General features: G+C 43.3%; 1 protein-coding gene and 2 non-coding genes across 3 annotated transcripts; 2 read left to right on the top strand and 1 right to left on the bottom strand.

Moving 5' to 3' along the window:
• Nucleotides 1-2,384: 2,384 nt before the first annotated feature.
• Nucleotides 2,385-6,121, bottom strand: setd6 (SET domain containing 6, protein lysine methyltransferase). The gene is made up of 9 exons (XM_084932675.1): nt 5,907-6,121; nt 5,526-5,606; nt 5,297-5,441; nt 5,081-5,222; nt 3,874-4,068; nt 3,647-3,779; nt 3,164-3,344; nt 2,949-3,085; nt 2,385-2,823 (listed from the first exon to the last, which is right to left on the bottom strand). The coding sequence occupies exons 1-9, from the start codon at nt 5,931-5,933 to the stop codon at nt 2,485-2,487; spliced, it is 1,380 nt and encodes a 459-aa protein (XP_084788801.1). The 5' UTR covers nt 5,934-6,121; the 3' UTR covers nt 2,385-2,484.
• Nucleotides 6,122-12,066: 5,945 nt separating this feature from the next.
• trnap-agg (transfer RNA proline (anticodon AGG)) lies at nt 12,067-12,138 on the top strand. The gene has a single exon. It is a non-coding gene; the product is annotated as a tRNA-Pro (tRNA).
• A 1,742-nt stretch (nt 12,139-13,880) lies between these two features.
• trnap-agg (transfer RNA proline (anticodon AGG)) lies at nt 13,881-13,952 on the top strand. Its single transcript has one exon. It is a non-coding gene; the product is annotated as a tRNA-Pro (tRNA).
• The last annotated feature ends 287 nt before the right edge of the window (nt 13,953-14,239 follow it).

Below are 14,239 nucleotides of genomic sequence, written 5' to 3' on the forward strand. Positions count from 1 at the left end.
GGGACTAACTGTATTAGCAGTAGTAAGTTTTCAAGCATGTTAGTTTTTAAATATTAGGAAGCCAGAAAAATGGACTCTTTGAGCCAAATGCTTTTTGTAGTCAGCGAGTTTCTGGCCGTCTGTTTGCTAAAGAGTGACCAGAGTTCATTTAAATTTGAACTGTTTTCCAGAAAACATTTGGCTTATCCATATGGGCAGTTAGTGATTTCAGTTAAGCATAAAGGTCTTTGCTTTGTAGCCGGGCTTCTTGGTTGGCGCACTCTCAGTCCAAATACTTCACTGTAGACGGTGATGCTGGTGCAGCAGCAGTTTATAGTTGAGTCTTTGGAATTGTTTCTAAACATCATAACCGGTTTCCTCACATCTGAGGGCAACCATTTGGGTTGGGTTGGGTTTGAACTGATCATCTAGGGATCTGCAGATGTTTAGGTGATGGTTTAAAGAGAACTTCTCAGTTGGAGAAGGTCCTTGGACTTGGTATTGGTCAATCTGATGTCAAATCCTGTATATACTGCCAAAGAGAAACTACCAGTTGTAGACGATCATGATTGTTAATGAGGCTTGGCTGTGTCACGTTAAGACAGCACCACTTGAACAGATTTAAGTATATGAACACTGCTCAAAAGATCAAACACTTCTTAAGCATGAAGTCAAAACTTCTGGGAAGTTAAGTTATCAAACGGGGTTGAAAATCAGTTTCAGCTGCTTTAGTCTTAAAGTTAACAACAGGTCCAGATAGGGCCGTGCAATATGACCAAAATCTCATATCCTGATATAAGACATGTATCGTCCTGACAACGATATAAATCACAAAAATGTAACATTTTTGTGTAAATTCTGTGAATCTCGGGCAGCTGGGCGTCCTTTACCTGGAGTCGAGTGTTTTAACTGATCCATGAAACTATACATTTTTAGACATAAGTTGTAACAGCCGACATTTTCTTTCAAAGTTTGAGTCTAAGGTTTATTTTTTTTGCTTCTCATCCATAAACTCTCTGCATACTCTTTCACGTGATTCAGTTTATTTTGAAAAGTCTCAACAGGATCTTGAGCTTTATTGTGAAAGGTTTACGTCAAAAACAGCGGAGCCACGCGATGGTTTTACCGTCATTGTTGCTAACGACAACACGTAAAAACAGGCGCTTGTCCGTCCGTAGTGTGGTTATATTAAATATAAGAGAAAGAGAGAACTTTAAGAAATTGATATAGACACTACACCAGGGGTGGGGAACTCCAGGCCTCGAGGGCCAGTGTCCCTGCAGGTTTTAGATGTGTCCTTAATCCAACACAGCTGATTTAAATGGCTAAATTAGCTCCTCAACATGTCCTGAATCACGTGATTCAGGTGTGTTGACCCAGGGTGAGATCTAAAACCTGCAGGACACCGGCCCTCCAGGCCTGGAATTGCCCACCCCTGCACTACAGTGACCATCAAAACGATGAAAAACTATCGCCGTAAACAGTTTATTTTACGACACCACGAAACAAACGATAGCGTAATAGGAAACGATAGATGTTTTTATATCGTCATCCGATATATATCGTTATATCGAACAGCCCTAAGTCCAGAGGTAACAATGAGCCAACGCCCAAAACAGGAATGATTTTACACAACGGTGGGGAACTCCAGGCCTCGGGGCCGGTGCCCTGCAGGTTTTAGATCTCAGCCTGGGTCAACACACCTGAATCACACGATGAGTTCATTCCCAGGCCTCTGGAGAACGTCGTGTTGAGGAGGTCATTTAGCCATTTAAATCAGCTGTGTTGGATCAAGGACACCGGCCCTCGATGCCTGGAGTTCGTCACCACTGATTTTACAGGTCGAGGCCACTGACATTTATTTTTTGACTAGTTCAACATTTGGCTCAGATCAGTATGACTAACAGGAGACATCTGGACCCAAGATAGCACATCAATACATGCTGTTGCCAGAAGGTTTGCTGTGTCTCCCAGCACCATCTGAAGAGAGCGAGAGGAGAAATGACCTCCACCAGAATGTTCCTGACCAAACAATCAGAAACAGACCTGCGGGTGGCTGGGGCGTATACCAGAACCGGTTGTTTCTTTGATTTTTCTGATGAGGATAAGACATATTTGAGCCTCAGTGGTTTGGAGAAAATCCAAAATAACTTTTTAAAACGAATTCCAGATGTATGCTGTACCGTGACACGACATTCATGGTTAGAGCCTGGTCAGTTCTCAGTGTAATAGTTTTACTACATTTGCCTTCACTGGACAGTAAAGTCAGGGTTGGTGGGAGCGAGTCCGAGTTAAAGCGGCTCACGTTCTGTATATTAATACTTGATTTTGTTTTTGCAAGATGTTCTGATGAAATGTGAAATTTCAATATTAATAGTGAAGAAAATGGTCCAAAAACCCCCAAACCATCTTGTAAGACATTTGTTTTATTAACCGTGTCATCTAAAAACGATGGCGCACACATTCGATTAAAAACCTCGGCTGCGGTTCCCGTCAGAGCCGAACTCATGACTTGGTTAGCTCCATGAGTCCATGCAGGATGCTCTTCTGTCCATAGCGTACTTGCAGCGCCTTCCACTGCCTGCAGCTCAGTCCCGCGAGTGCCGCCTTATCCTCCATTAATGCCCGGTCGACATCCATGACTTTTTCCTCGTCCTCTCCGTCTCCGTAGGACCTCAATGTCAGATGGGCCGCCTCATAAATCAGCCGTTTCCATGAAGCCTTTAACTCGGAAAGACCCTCGTTGGAAAGCGCCAGGGATATCTTCTCATCATCCTCGTCATCTTCTTCCCATCCTTCGTTGTCTTTAAACTCTGAAAGCTCTTCCTTTGACATGCACAGCACCTGAAAACAAAGTCGATCAGCAAACACTCGTGTCTCAAACAGGGCGCTGCTTCAAGTGTTTGTCCCGACTGTTGTCATAAGTAAAAACAGACGATAACTAGCGCTGTTTTTACGTGCTCCCTCACCTTGAGCGCCGTATGGAGCTCTGCGTCTGTAAGGCAGCCTTGTTTACCAAAGACGAAGGCTGCTTCCTCTTCCGTCATCTGACACAACACCCCCCACTGCTCCTCAACCAGCTGCCGGTCCAGATCCGACTGAGCACCTGGGAGGGAAAATGAGGGATGTCGCTCACACCGTCACGTCACAACGCTTTGAAACAAATGCGGCTGTTATCGTTCACCTCGTGCGGCAGCTTCGTAGAGTTTAGCGACGGGGATGTCGGCAGTGTCGTTGCTGTTGCTGGAACACGGCTCGGTGAAGCCGTACATGTGAAGCAGCTGCCAGTTGGCCATCTGCCCGTACGTGTTAAACACCTCCTGGCCTTTATGAATAGGGCGCACGCAGACCATCTTCAAGCTATCCTGAAAAAATGTTGCACAGATTCATTGTTCAAAACTAAAATGTGGAAACACAGCGACTCTATTCTACACTTTCCTGATGAGTTCATGACCACAATCCCTCGTTTCAAGCTAATTTTATACATCATGGCCATATTACTGTCCAAGCATACACAGACAGGTGCTGTACGAGTGTTTCGCCACCTCTTGCTTGTCTTGGACATCAAAAACTAATGGGGGGGCATCACGCTGGCTTCTCCCATCTTTTATCTACAGTATATGATTTTCAAAGGTGCAAAGCTGCCACAACAGATGTGTCTCCTCACTTGTGTGAACTCCAGATTAGCATTGTGATTGGACACATGGTTAAGCATGTCAGCCATGGGAACCATCATTGGTGGGTTGGGAGGCTTCTCCTCCTCCTCATCGTCATCCTCCTCATCTTGTGGCTCTTGGAAACTGCAGACGAATGGAGAGACGGGATGGGAAAGAAGAAACAAACACACATACTCGTGCACTGCTGTAACTGTCTTATGTATTTATGCATGCTAACCTGTAGGCCATGACAAAGGCCACAAGCTGTGTGTACAAGTCCAGTGTGTGTGTGCCGGGGTTCCAGAGGTCAGGATGTCTGGTCATGAATGGCAGGACCACATCTGTGTACTCCCGCTGGATGTTAGCCAGGTCCCTGTCCACTGCCTCCGGCACACCTGTCCCCTTCAAGAGGCTGCCTCTCTCCTCTTTAGACCTGAAAGGATGGACAGCTCAAATGTTTTCCTCCTCTTTCCCGTAAGAGAGGAAATAAAATATTAATTTAAGACTATTTCATGTAGTATAATTTAGAAAGACTAAACAAAGATACAGTCACTTTCTTTCAATAATTACCTGCAGGGTAATTATTGAAATAAGATCAGGCCAATTAAACAAAGGCAAATTAGCGGCTCAAAAGTTGGCACATGCAGTTAGGAAGGACAGACATTTGGACCTGGTGTGTGTGGCTCAGAGAAAATCTTTACCAAAAAAAGAAATTACATGGACATTGCTCTGTGTGCTCACTGCTGAGAAGAGACGTTTTAATTACACCGATCTCTGTGCAGAAATGTGACTAAGCTCAGTTCTGCTCAGTTTCTTATTTTTTTTATAAATTTTATTTTCAGTCACAGCAGCATGTTAATAACAAAACATTGAACATACAGTAGTTCGCTGTTCAGTATTTACAATACCCCAAAAGATAACAGAAATAGAGAACCAAAGAAAGAAACCCCTACAAAACAACAAAAAACAAACAAACAACAACAAACAAATATAAAAATAAAATGTATAAGGGACATTCAGTGTACAGTTAACTATGATAGTGATATAGAGATATGGCATCCGGTCATGATAAGGTGGTCATTTTAAATGTTTCCATGTACATCAGGAATGGCTGCCATGCCTTAAGAAATTTGGTGGTTGAACCTGCCAGTGTATATCTCATCTTTTCTAAATGTAAAAACCTCATGAGCTCTGCAAGCCACTGTTCATGTGTGGGAGGAGCTTCCTGCTTCCATCTTAAAAGTATAAGGCGCTGTTCTGCTCAGTTTCAACAAAATATTAGAAGAACAGAAAGGAAACGGATTCTGCTCTTTCATTAAGTGAGCTATTTAAACAGGTTTGGAAACAAATAACAACTCCAGCGAGCACGCCGATGTACGCGCCATCGTACCAGGGAAGTAACACCACACCTCCGGATAGGATGGGAGCCGAAGCGTGTTCCTCACCAGAACATGGGATGATCCAGTGTTTTGAAGTCTGTCCACAAAGAGAGGTAGGCTTTCCAGTGGGACTGTGAGGATGTGTATTCATACAGCAGAGCCAGCAGCAGGGGAACCCAACCCGACGAGCTCTGCAGAGTCGACTGCTCTGTGAAGGAAAAGGGAGAAAGTTACAAACTGAGGGATGCAGGCAGGCAGCATCTTTGCAGCGTTACACGTCACCTTTTTCCAGCAAGGTAGAAACTTTGGTTGTTCCCTGATGGAGGAGAGCTGATCTGGGGATGGTGAACAAAACCTCCCCGTCCTCTATGTCATCCTTGGCCAGCATCCCGTACTCGGCCACGGTCCCCTCTTTACTCACGCACACCTACAGGTACAAACGTCAGTCCTAAACCAGATCTTAGTGCTGACTAATAAGCTGTAAATGCAGTCGCACGACGCCGTAACAAACCTTACTGCTGAGCTCCAGGCCTACTCCGTCACACCACTGTAAAAAGCTCTGCAGAGGGCTCAGCTCTGAGCCATCCTCCACCTGTCAGCGCAGAAACATCAGCAATACGAACAGGCACGTGTTATCTAATGCTATCGTGCACGTGGTTTCACGCGCTTCTAAAACGAAGCCACGTGATTACAGTTAGAAGAAGGTAACTGTGTTCCTTGCATCAATGCTAAGTGATAAAGTGAGCTGAATGGCGGCACGTTTTAAGTAGCAGATCACAGAGTTCATGATCGACTACGTAAACCCAGCGTGTACACCACAGCATGTTACACGTACACAGAAACACGCGGCGTCGTGTTTGCTGCTTAAAAACAAACCGGATCAAACTGTTACCTTGGCTCGTTTCGCTCTTGCTGCCATCCCGCAGAAGTACACTCGAAGCTAACTCGAGCATGCGCACTGTGAAACATGTGCAGGTTAAGTTTGGCCCACGCGGTGACTCGTAGAAAGCGGATAGGCTGGCTGTATCCCAATTCAGGGTCTGCCGCCTTTACGATCCTCAAGGGCCGCGTACTCAAAGACCGCTAAGGCCGGAAGTGCGAGGCTTGTGAAATGGGCGGTCTAGCCTCCGTCGCGCTGCCCAGGTTGCCTAGCAACCATGATACTAACAGCTGGAAACGTGTCATACAGCTTTGTTTGACAGAAATGAAGGAGAAAATCTTTTGTTCATTTGTTTGTTTGTTTCTGCATGGGCTTTGATCATTCTCTGTAAGATTAAGCTCAGCTATTGAACGGCGTATATTTTAAAGTAAAGGCTTTAAAACCAAGTTAGTGCAAACGTCACTAATGTCACATAACTTTGCCGACATGTGGCCAACAGGAATGTTTTAATGTTCTTCGTTATTAAACATTTGCACATAAATAAGTGACATCATATTCAGGACTTACTTAAAGTTTACTCTTCGGCCGCCCCTCATCCGCCGTTTTTTTTCGGCAAAATTATCCACACCCACCGCCGCGCTATGCATTCTGGGATATGTTGGGCCACGAAGTCTACACCGCCACATCCTTAAAATTCAGGGAAATGAAGGACGCATTTGAAGGCAGCATTTCGAGCAGCCTTTGAATTGGGACAGCCTTCGTCGCGTCGCTGTGACGTAATCGGTCTTAAAATGCGGCCTTTAAGGCTGCAGACCCCGAATTGGGATACAGCCCCCGTGCACGACAAAATGCTAACTTCCTGTTTTAAGATCGGCTGTAGGGTTGTACATTTCCGGTGTTCCAGACGCTCTTGGATTAACTGGCGTCGCAGATTTACTGGATTTGGTCAAACAGATGTGCGGCAGTCTTGCGTTTCAGGAGCTGCTACCGACAAACCAGCAAAAAAACGCTAAATGTGTCATCTGTGACACTTGTGAGGTTATCTCAAACACACTCCGTCAGTCTTGATGCTGTTGAACAACAAAATGTTTAAAAATGTCTCGAGTTTACCTGGTGATTGTCTCATGCGCGACGCGATCGCGAAAACAGCAAACAATTAACACCACGCCGATGTTGTTCACGGGACAGCAAGAGTAAACGATCGGGAGACTCTTGTCGTCGTTATCGTTTCCCTCGCACGTTTTATTTCTCCGGTTTCAGCGTTTTTGCTTCACAACTAAAGCGAGCAGTTTACTTTGTGCACTAACATGGACTCGAGTCAACCAGCGCCACCTCTGGCCAAGTGCCACAGCCTGCAGCCAGATCAACCTGTGACACACATCTGCACCACGTTTGAATTCGTTTCACGCACAACACATTTGTACCTTTAAATTGTGTCTGTTTGTTCGTCATGCAAATAAACCTTTGAAATGAATGAAATGATATCATGTATCTATTTTTGGCCCACATTTGTAAAAAATTCCAAATTATATACACAAAGTCATAGGAATCACCACCGCTGTTCATTATGATTTTAATAGTTTTGCCCATAAGAAAAACGTCTTGAACAAATATGACACATCAATATTTCATTAGTGTTGTCACATCACATCCTGTAAGCAGAGTCTGCCTGTGTCTTTTCTCTGCAAACGAACACTTTAGAGGTGGTAGTTATATACAGTCTGTATAAGTGTGGTTAATCCAATAAACATTTGTAAGGAGATGGCAGTTACTGTGAATTTACAGCAGTTACACAGTGATTAGTAATAAACAGAGTTTCGGGTGAGCTCATTGTGAAACCTGGCCCCACCTTATCATGCGAATTCCTGAGGTCAGATGTCCCAGGATGTGAGTGGGCGTTAAGGGGTCTGGGGAGGGAACTCAAAACTGGATTATAGATGGCAGACAGTTGGTGGTGCCATCTATAATCCAGTTCACACCCAGTTTCTTCAAGTAACTTAAAGAAGTCCAGACGCTTTTCTTTCCAAGCTCCTTTGACTACGATGACCTGGATGACTGAGAACCTTCACAGAGATAAAGCAGTTAATTAAAAGTAGTCTAACATAAATGTAAATGCTGTAATTTGATTATTTTAATAAACCATGTAACTTGGATGGATTAGATGCCGGTGTGACCACAGTGCACACGTCTGCTGTTGCTCACAGTGGTCCAAGGGGACGCTCAGGGAGTTTGTGTGTTCGCTCAGACACGTGACAAATTAGAGGGAACATTGAGTGTGACTCTGAAGTGCTGCACTGTATGTTTGTAAGTTTTCTCCCCAACAACCACAACAATGTTGACGAAACATTTTGCACCGTCAGAGGCTCCTGCGGTAGCACCCAAAAGGCAGAGGAAGATGCTAACCATCGCACAAAAAGTTGGACTTCTGGACATGCTAAAGGAAGGTAGAAGTAACCGTGTTTTTTGGGGTTTTTTTTTGCCATACTGCGCACCGGATTATAAGGTGCATTAAGCTTAAATTAAACAATTAAGCTTAAAGTTAAATTCATTAGTTCTAAAATCTGTCATTACGGAACTTTGAGAGTTTAAACAAGAGAGAAAAGTGTGAAACTGTTCATGCCTGTCTGAGAAAAGTGTATAAAGTGTGTAGTGACGGGTTTTACAGCCTTAAAACATCTAAAATAATTGTAAAAAATAAAGCTGGTTATTTTTAGAACATAACACCCGCGATAAACGAGGGAACTCTATCTCCAGAAGTTGATTCTGTTCATCTGGACGTTTTCAGTGGGAGAAACGTTTCGTCATCATCAGGTGACGTCTTCAGTCTCAGCTGACTGCAGGTTTCAATCTTATAAACAGTACATTTGCATAATGACTGGAACCAGCCCAGTGAAGGAACAATGGGCTGGGAGGTCAGTTCCTTAATCTTAATTATGCAAATTCTCATGACCATTGATCAACAACCACTGACCAAAACCCACTGATCAAAGCCCACTGATCAATAACCATGAGTCCCATTCACAGAGAGTTGGGGAATGGCTGCAATCACAGCATGTAAGATGGTGACAGATGGACCCTTAGGCCCCTCCTCGATTCAGAGATGGTCTTTCCCTTTTCACGTAAATGGCCTCCTTGACTCCGCCCTCAAACCAGCGTTCCTCCCTGTCCAGGATGTTACATCCTCATCATTGAAAGAGTGTCCACTGGCCTGTAGGTGTGAACAGACTGCAGAGTCCTGGCCTGACGAGGTGGCTCTTCTGTGTTGTAGCCAGAGGTTGTTTGGTTTCCTCGATGTATAAATCCTGGCAATCCTCCTGCACTTAACAGCGTACACTATGTTACTCTGTTTGTGTCGGGGGACCCGATCCTTGGGATGGACAACTTTTGCTGCAGCGTGTTTTGGGGTTTAAAAGCCACAGAGACCTGATGTTTAGGAAAAATGCGTCTCAGCTGCTCCGATACTCCTGACACGTACGGGATCACTACAGGTTTTCGCTTGGGCAGCGGTTGTCCTTCTCTCCTGGATCAGCTGGAGCTTTCTTTAGGTGCCTTCCCAGCTTTGTGGGGATAACCACATTTACTCAGGGCCTTCTTGATGTTCTTCTGCCTCCCTGGCTGCTGTGTCAGTGGGGATGGTGTTCGCTCTGTGTTGTAGCGTCCTGATGACGCCCAGTTTGTGCTCCAGTGGATGATGAGAGTCAAACCTTAGATACTGATCCATATGTGTAGGTTTACGGTACACATCAGCTTTTAGATGTCCCCCATTACTGATGGAAATCTCACAGTCTAAGAAGGCTAACCTGCCACTGTTCATATCCTCCCTGGTGAATTTGATGAGTTAATGTGATCCGTGAAATGTGGAACGTCCTGAGATTTGATTTTCACCGAGGTGTCATCCACATATCTGAAGCAATGACTTGGTCATGTTCCAGGGTAGGTACTCATGGCCATTGATCAGTGGCCATTGATCAGTGGGCTTTGATCAGTGGTCATGAGAATTTGCATAATTAAGATTAAGGAACTGACCTCCCAGCCCATTGTTCCTCACTGGGCTGGTTTGAGTCATTATGCAAATGTACTGTTTATAAGATTGAAACCTGCAGTCAGCTGAGACTGAAGACGTCACTTGGATGAGTGACGAAACGTTTCTCCCACAAAACGCTACGTCCAGATGAACAGAATCAACTTTTGGAGATTTACTTACCTGGATGATTGAGCATGTATCAAGACGAGGGAACTCTATATACAAATACTGAGAAGTTTCAACCCTTTCTCTCTTTTGCTCTGAGGTGCGAGGGAAAAATATCGATAAGTCGATGAACATCGTCTACAGACATATTCGGTAAATGCCCAAGACATCTTGAGAAATGTAAATCGCCGCTTGATTCGTCCATTTGGTTGACTTTTTTTTTGGAAAACCCGACTGTAAACAAGACGCGAATATCACACTGGAAACGAAGCCCTACAGGAGTTTCCCCACCGGAAGTAGCATATGATAAGGTGCACATAGTCTATAAAATGGGAAATCCGCTCAGCGACTTATTGAATCGTGCTTTATGTAGGTCTCCAATGTCTTAAGAAATTAAAAAACAATAAAGCAAAACTTTACAAAGAATTAAAAGTTAACTGTAAAGGTCCAGTTTTGTTTATTGATCTAAGCCTGAACAGCTACGCGTAGTGTCCAGTAGAGGGCTCTGTTGCTTAGTTAGCGGCAAGCTGCACTTCCAGCTCAGACCGGTTTTGTGGCGCACATGTCCCGGTAGGCAGCTCTCAATGAAGCGTGAAGCAGCGTGATACCGGACTCTAGCGAAATTAACAATTTGCAGCCCTTGGAATGCGGAGCGAGGTACATGTTTTAAGTTGTATTTGTTTGCTTAATTGATATTTTGTTGTATTTTCTGCTTTATTTGAGTTCATATTTGTAATAAGCGTCTAAGAAAATGTATTTTGTGTTTCTGTTTAGTTTTCACGGTGCATTGGCGCACCTCAGCACTGTTAGATTCTGAATGAATCTCAAAGTAAAAATTACTGCACCCGTCGAGGCTCTCTCTATTTCTTCCTTGGTCCGAGGGACTGCTACATTAACTAACACCAGTTATTAAGTGTAATAACTGCGAAACTGAAGCTCAGTGACTTCAGTATCAGGCTAATAGCATGCTTTTACTGCATTGCCGCTGTGTTTAGGACGATTTTAATACTGGAAAATGAAAGTGAATGGTTTCCAGATGTTCTTTCATGGTGGATCAAAATCTGATGGTACTTTTGTGCATTCATATTTCTGTTGGTTTTTTCTCCAACACCACTCACTGAAATGTCCCTCCAAATCATGACAGGATGGCTGTTGACCATGACTGCTGACCCCTTAATGCTTTTGAATACTTCCATTTTCAGATTATTTCATGTGTACATAGAAAATCTTTACCAGCAGAAGATTCTGTTGGAATAGATTCTCATGTCACAGCACCATAAAGGTTTCATTTTGCTTGTTGGACTAGGGCAGCAATTCTCAAAGTGTGTGGCATGCCCCACTGGTGGGGCGCAAATTACCGGAAAAGTCATGTGGAACAAATGTTTGTTTCCTAAAAAGCCGAGAACATGACATCACCTCTTCACTCTTCTCTCTCTCTCACACACAAACCTTCATACAACATGTGACTTTTTGCACAATACGCAGTCTTTTGCAAATTTCTATTGTACTGTTGTGCCTGCACTGTCTTGTGTCTGTATCGTTCTATTCTGTCCGGTGCTGCACCATTTTTGTTTATGCAATTTTTGCATTTTTTGCACATTGCACATGTGGTCCTGTTTTGATTGTCTGCTATATGTAATATGTAGCACCATGGTCTTGCAGGAACGTTGACCACTTCCTGTTTATTCTTTCTACCCTTTGTTAACATCATAGTCAGTTTTACTAATACTTCCACGTGTACTATTGTGAAAAACAAACACTACAGGATATATAATATATGATCTGCAATAATGGATACCATGCACATCAAAGATAAAGTCTTTGACTTCTTTTGTTAAGGACGTTTAAAAGTTCAAGTTGACGATATCACATTTTTCACCACCAGAGGGCGGTGCTGCACTGGATGAAGCAGTGAGGGCAAAATGCCACAACTTTGCACACAAGTATATGTCAGAAGTCCAGATGTGAGCAGCTGCTTTCTGTGGCTCGTTGGTCTAGGGGTATGATTCTCGCTTAGGGTGCGAGAGGTCCCGGGTTCAAATCCCGGACGAGCCCTAAATTTTAAGCAATTCAGTTAAAATGGATTATTTGAGATTAGAAACATGACTTTCTTGCAACTTTTCAAATGGCAAAAGACACAAAAGAGTTTGCTGCCTGTGAACTGAACTCCTGTAAAAAGCTGTACTCAAAATGAGATGTTTGAAGACAAACGCTATCAAAGCAAGTATAGTAAGTGACTTTTACACATGAACTGTCAAGTCAAGAATTACTATCAAACTGACAGCTTGTCTTGTGACAGTGCATTAATCAGAATGCATCAAGAAATTTCTCTTTACTCGGTAAATAAGTGTTTTGTTTAAATAGCAAGTAAGCAATTTATTTATATAGCACTTTCAGATCAGCCCCAAGCTGAACACAAAGTGCTGTATACTTGACATGCCAAACATGATACATTAAACAAGTTAAAAAAATAAATAATATAAAATAGAGAAATATTTTTAAAAAATAAGATGACAATTAAAATAACATTTAAAGTAATAAAATTGGCACAAATAGCAAAAACAATAATAAAATAGAATAAAATGATAATTAGAATTACATTTAAAACAATAAAAATCATGGCATTAGATTAAAACAATAAAATCAGGGTCTGACTGTGTCATAAGCCAAGGAGTAAAAATGGGTTTTAAGACGTGTTTTAAAAGTGGACAGTGAGGGGCCTCTCTAATGTGCTGGGGCAGAGAAGGCCCCGCCCCCTCTGAGCTTCCTCTTGGACCTGGGTACCTCCAGGAGCAGCTTGTCAGCTGACCTGAGAGACCTGGGGGGTGAGTAAGGATGAAGAAGCTCAGAGAGGTAAATTGGGGCAAGACGTTTAAACATTTAAAAACAAACATGAGAATTGGATGTTAAAATCTCCCACAATAAGAACATGATCGTAGTTGGGTATAATCCCAGCTAGAAATTCTGAAAAGTCATTTATGAAATTCTTATTGTATTTAGGGTGACGATAAATAACAGCAAAGAGCACAGAGTTCGAGCGATTAACTTCAAAACACGTGAGCTCAAAACTGGAAGACGAGGGCTGTAAAAAACACTGTTTACATTTAAAATCCTTTTTAAAAACAACCGCCGTACCTCCTCCTCTCCCTGATGTCCTTGGTGTGTTAAAATAGGAACAACCCGCTGGTAAAAGTTCGGGTAAAATACTGGACTCACCAGTGTTAAGCCAAGTCTCAGTGACACACATGAAGTCTAGTTTCCAGGAGATGAATAAGTCATTCAGAATAAAAGATTTGTTCACCAGCGATCTGGTGTTTACCAGCCCGATCCTGACAGGAGCCGGGGTGAGGTATGAGCCCCAGCGGCACAGGGAGTCCGACACAGCGGCCTCAGATTGTGGAGGTTCGCCCGGCGCACGTTGAGCCGAGGAGGACAGGGGTCACGGAGGAGCGGCGCATCATCCTGGCAGACCACGGGGATGAGGCAGGAATCCACAGGGGTGTATTCCTGTCCCTTAAAAACTTTTTAATGTTTTTTGTATAATTATGTTTGTGCAATTGAAGAAATAAATGTTGTTTTTACACATCTCTAGTGAAAAAGGTACATAGATACCATAAAAATGCTACAGCATATAGTGGGGGCGTCTGTTAACGAGATGAAGACTTATAACGTTTTCCACCAGCAGAGGGTGGTGTTGTACTGGATGAAGCAGTGAGGACCAAATGCCACATCACAACTTTGCAGGATTCACACACAAGCATATGTCAGAAGTCCAGATGTGAGCAGCTGCTTTCTGTGGCTCGTTGGTCTAGGGGTATGATTCTCGCTTAGGGTGCGAGAGGTCCCGGGTTCAAATCCCGGACGAGCCCTTGCTTTTTTTATCCCCTTGTGTCAAAGTTAATTTTGTGATAATTGAAAAATGTATTTCTTGTAACTTTTCATGCGGCACACACGGAGACACACAAAAGGCTGCTGCCCGTGAACTTTGCAGCTGTAAAAAACTTGCAGTCTTATTTTTATTCATTTTTATTTATCACATTTTCAATATCATATTTGTTCCTTAGAATAGCATAGCATCTTTATTTATAAGGCACTTTACATCCAACAATGTTGGCCAACGTACTACAAATATAAAACAAAGAGAAAGCAGTTTACA

This window comes from Perissodus microlepis, chromosome 7 (genome assembly GCF_051167445.1).
Source record: "Perissodus microlepis isolate ML-2025 ecotype Zambia chromosome 7, ASM5116744v1, whole genome shotgun sequence".
NCBI lineage: Eukaryota > Metazoa > Chordata > Actinopteri > Cichliformes > Cichlidae > Perissodus > Perissodus microlepis.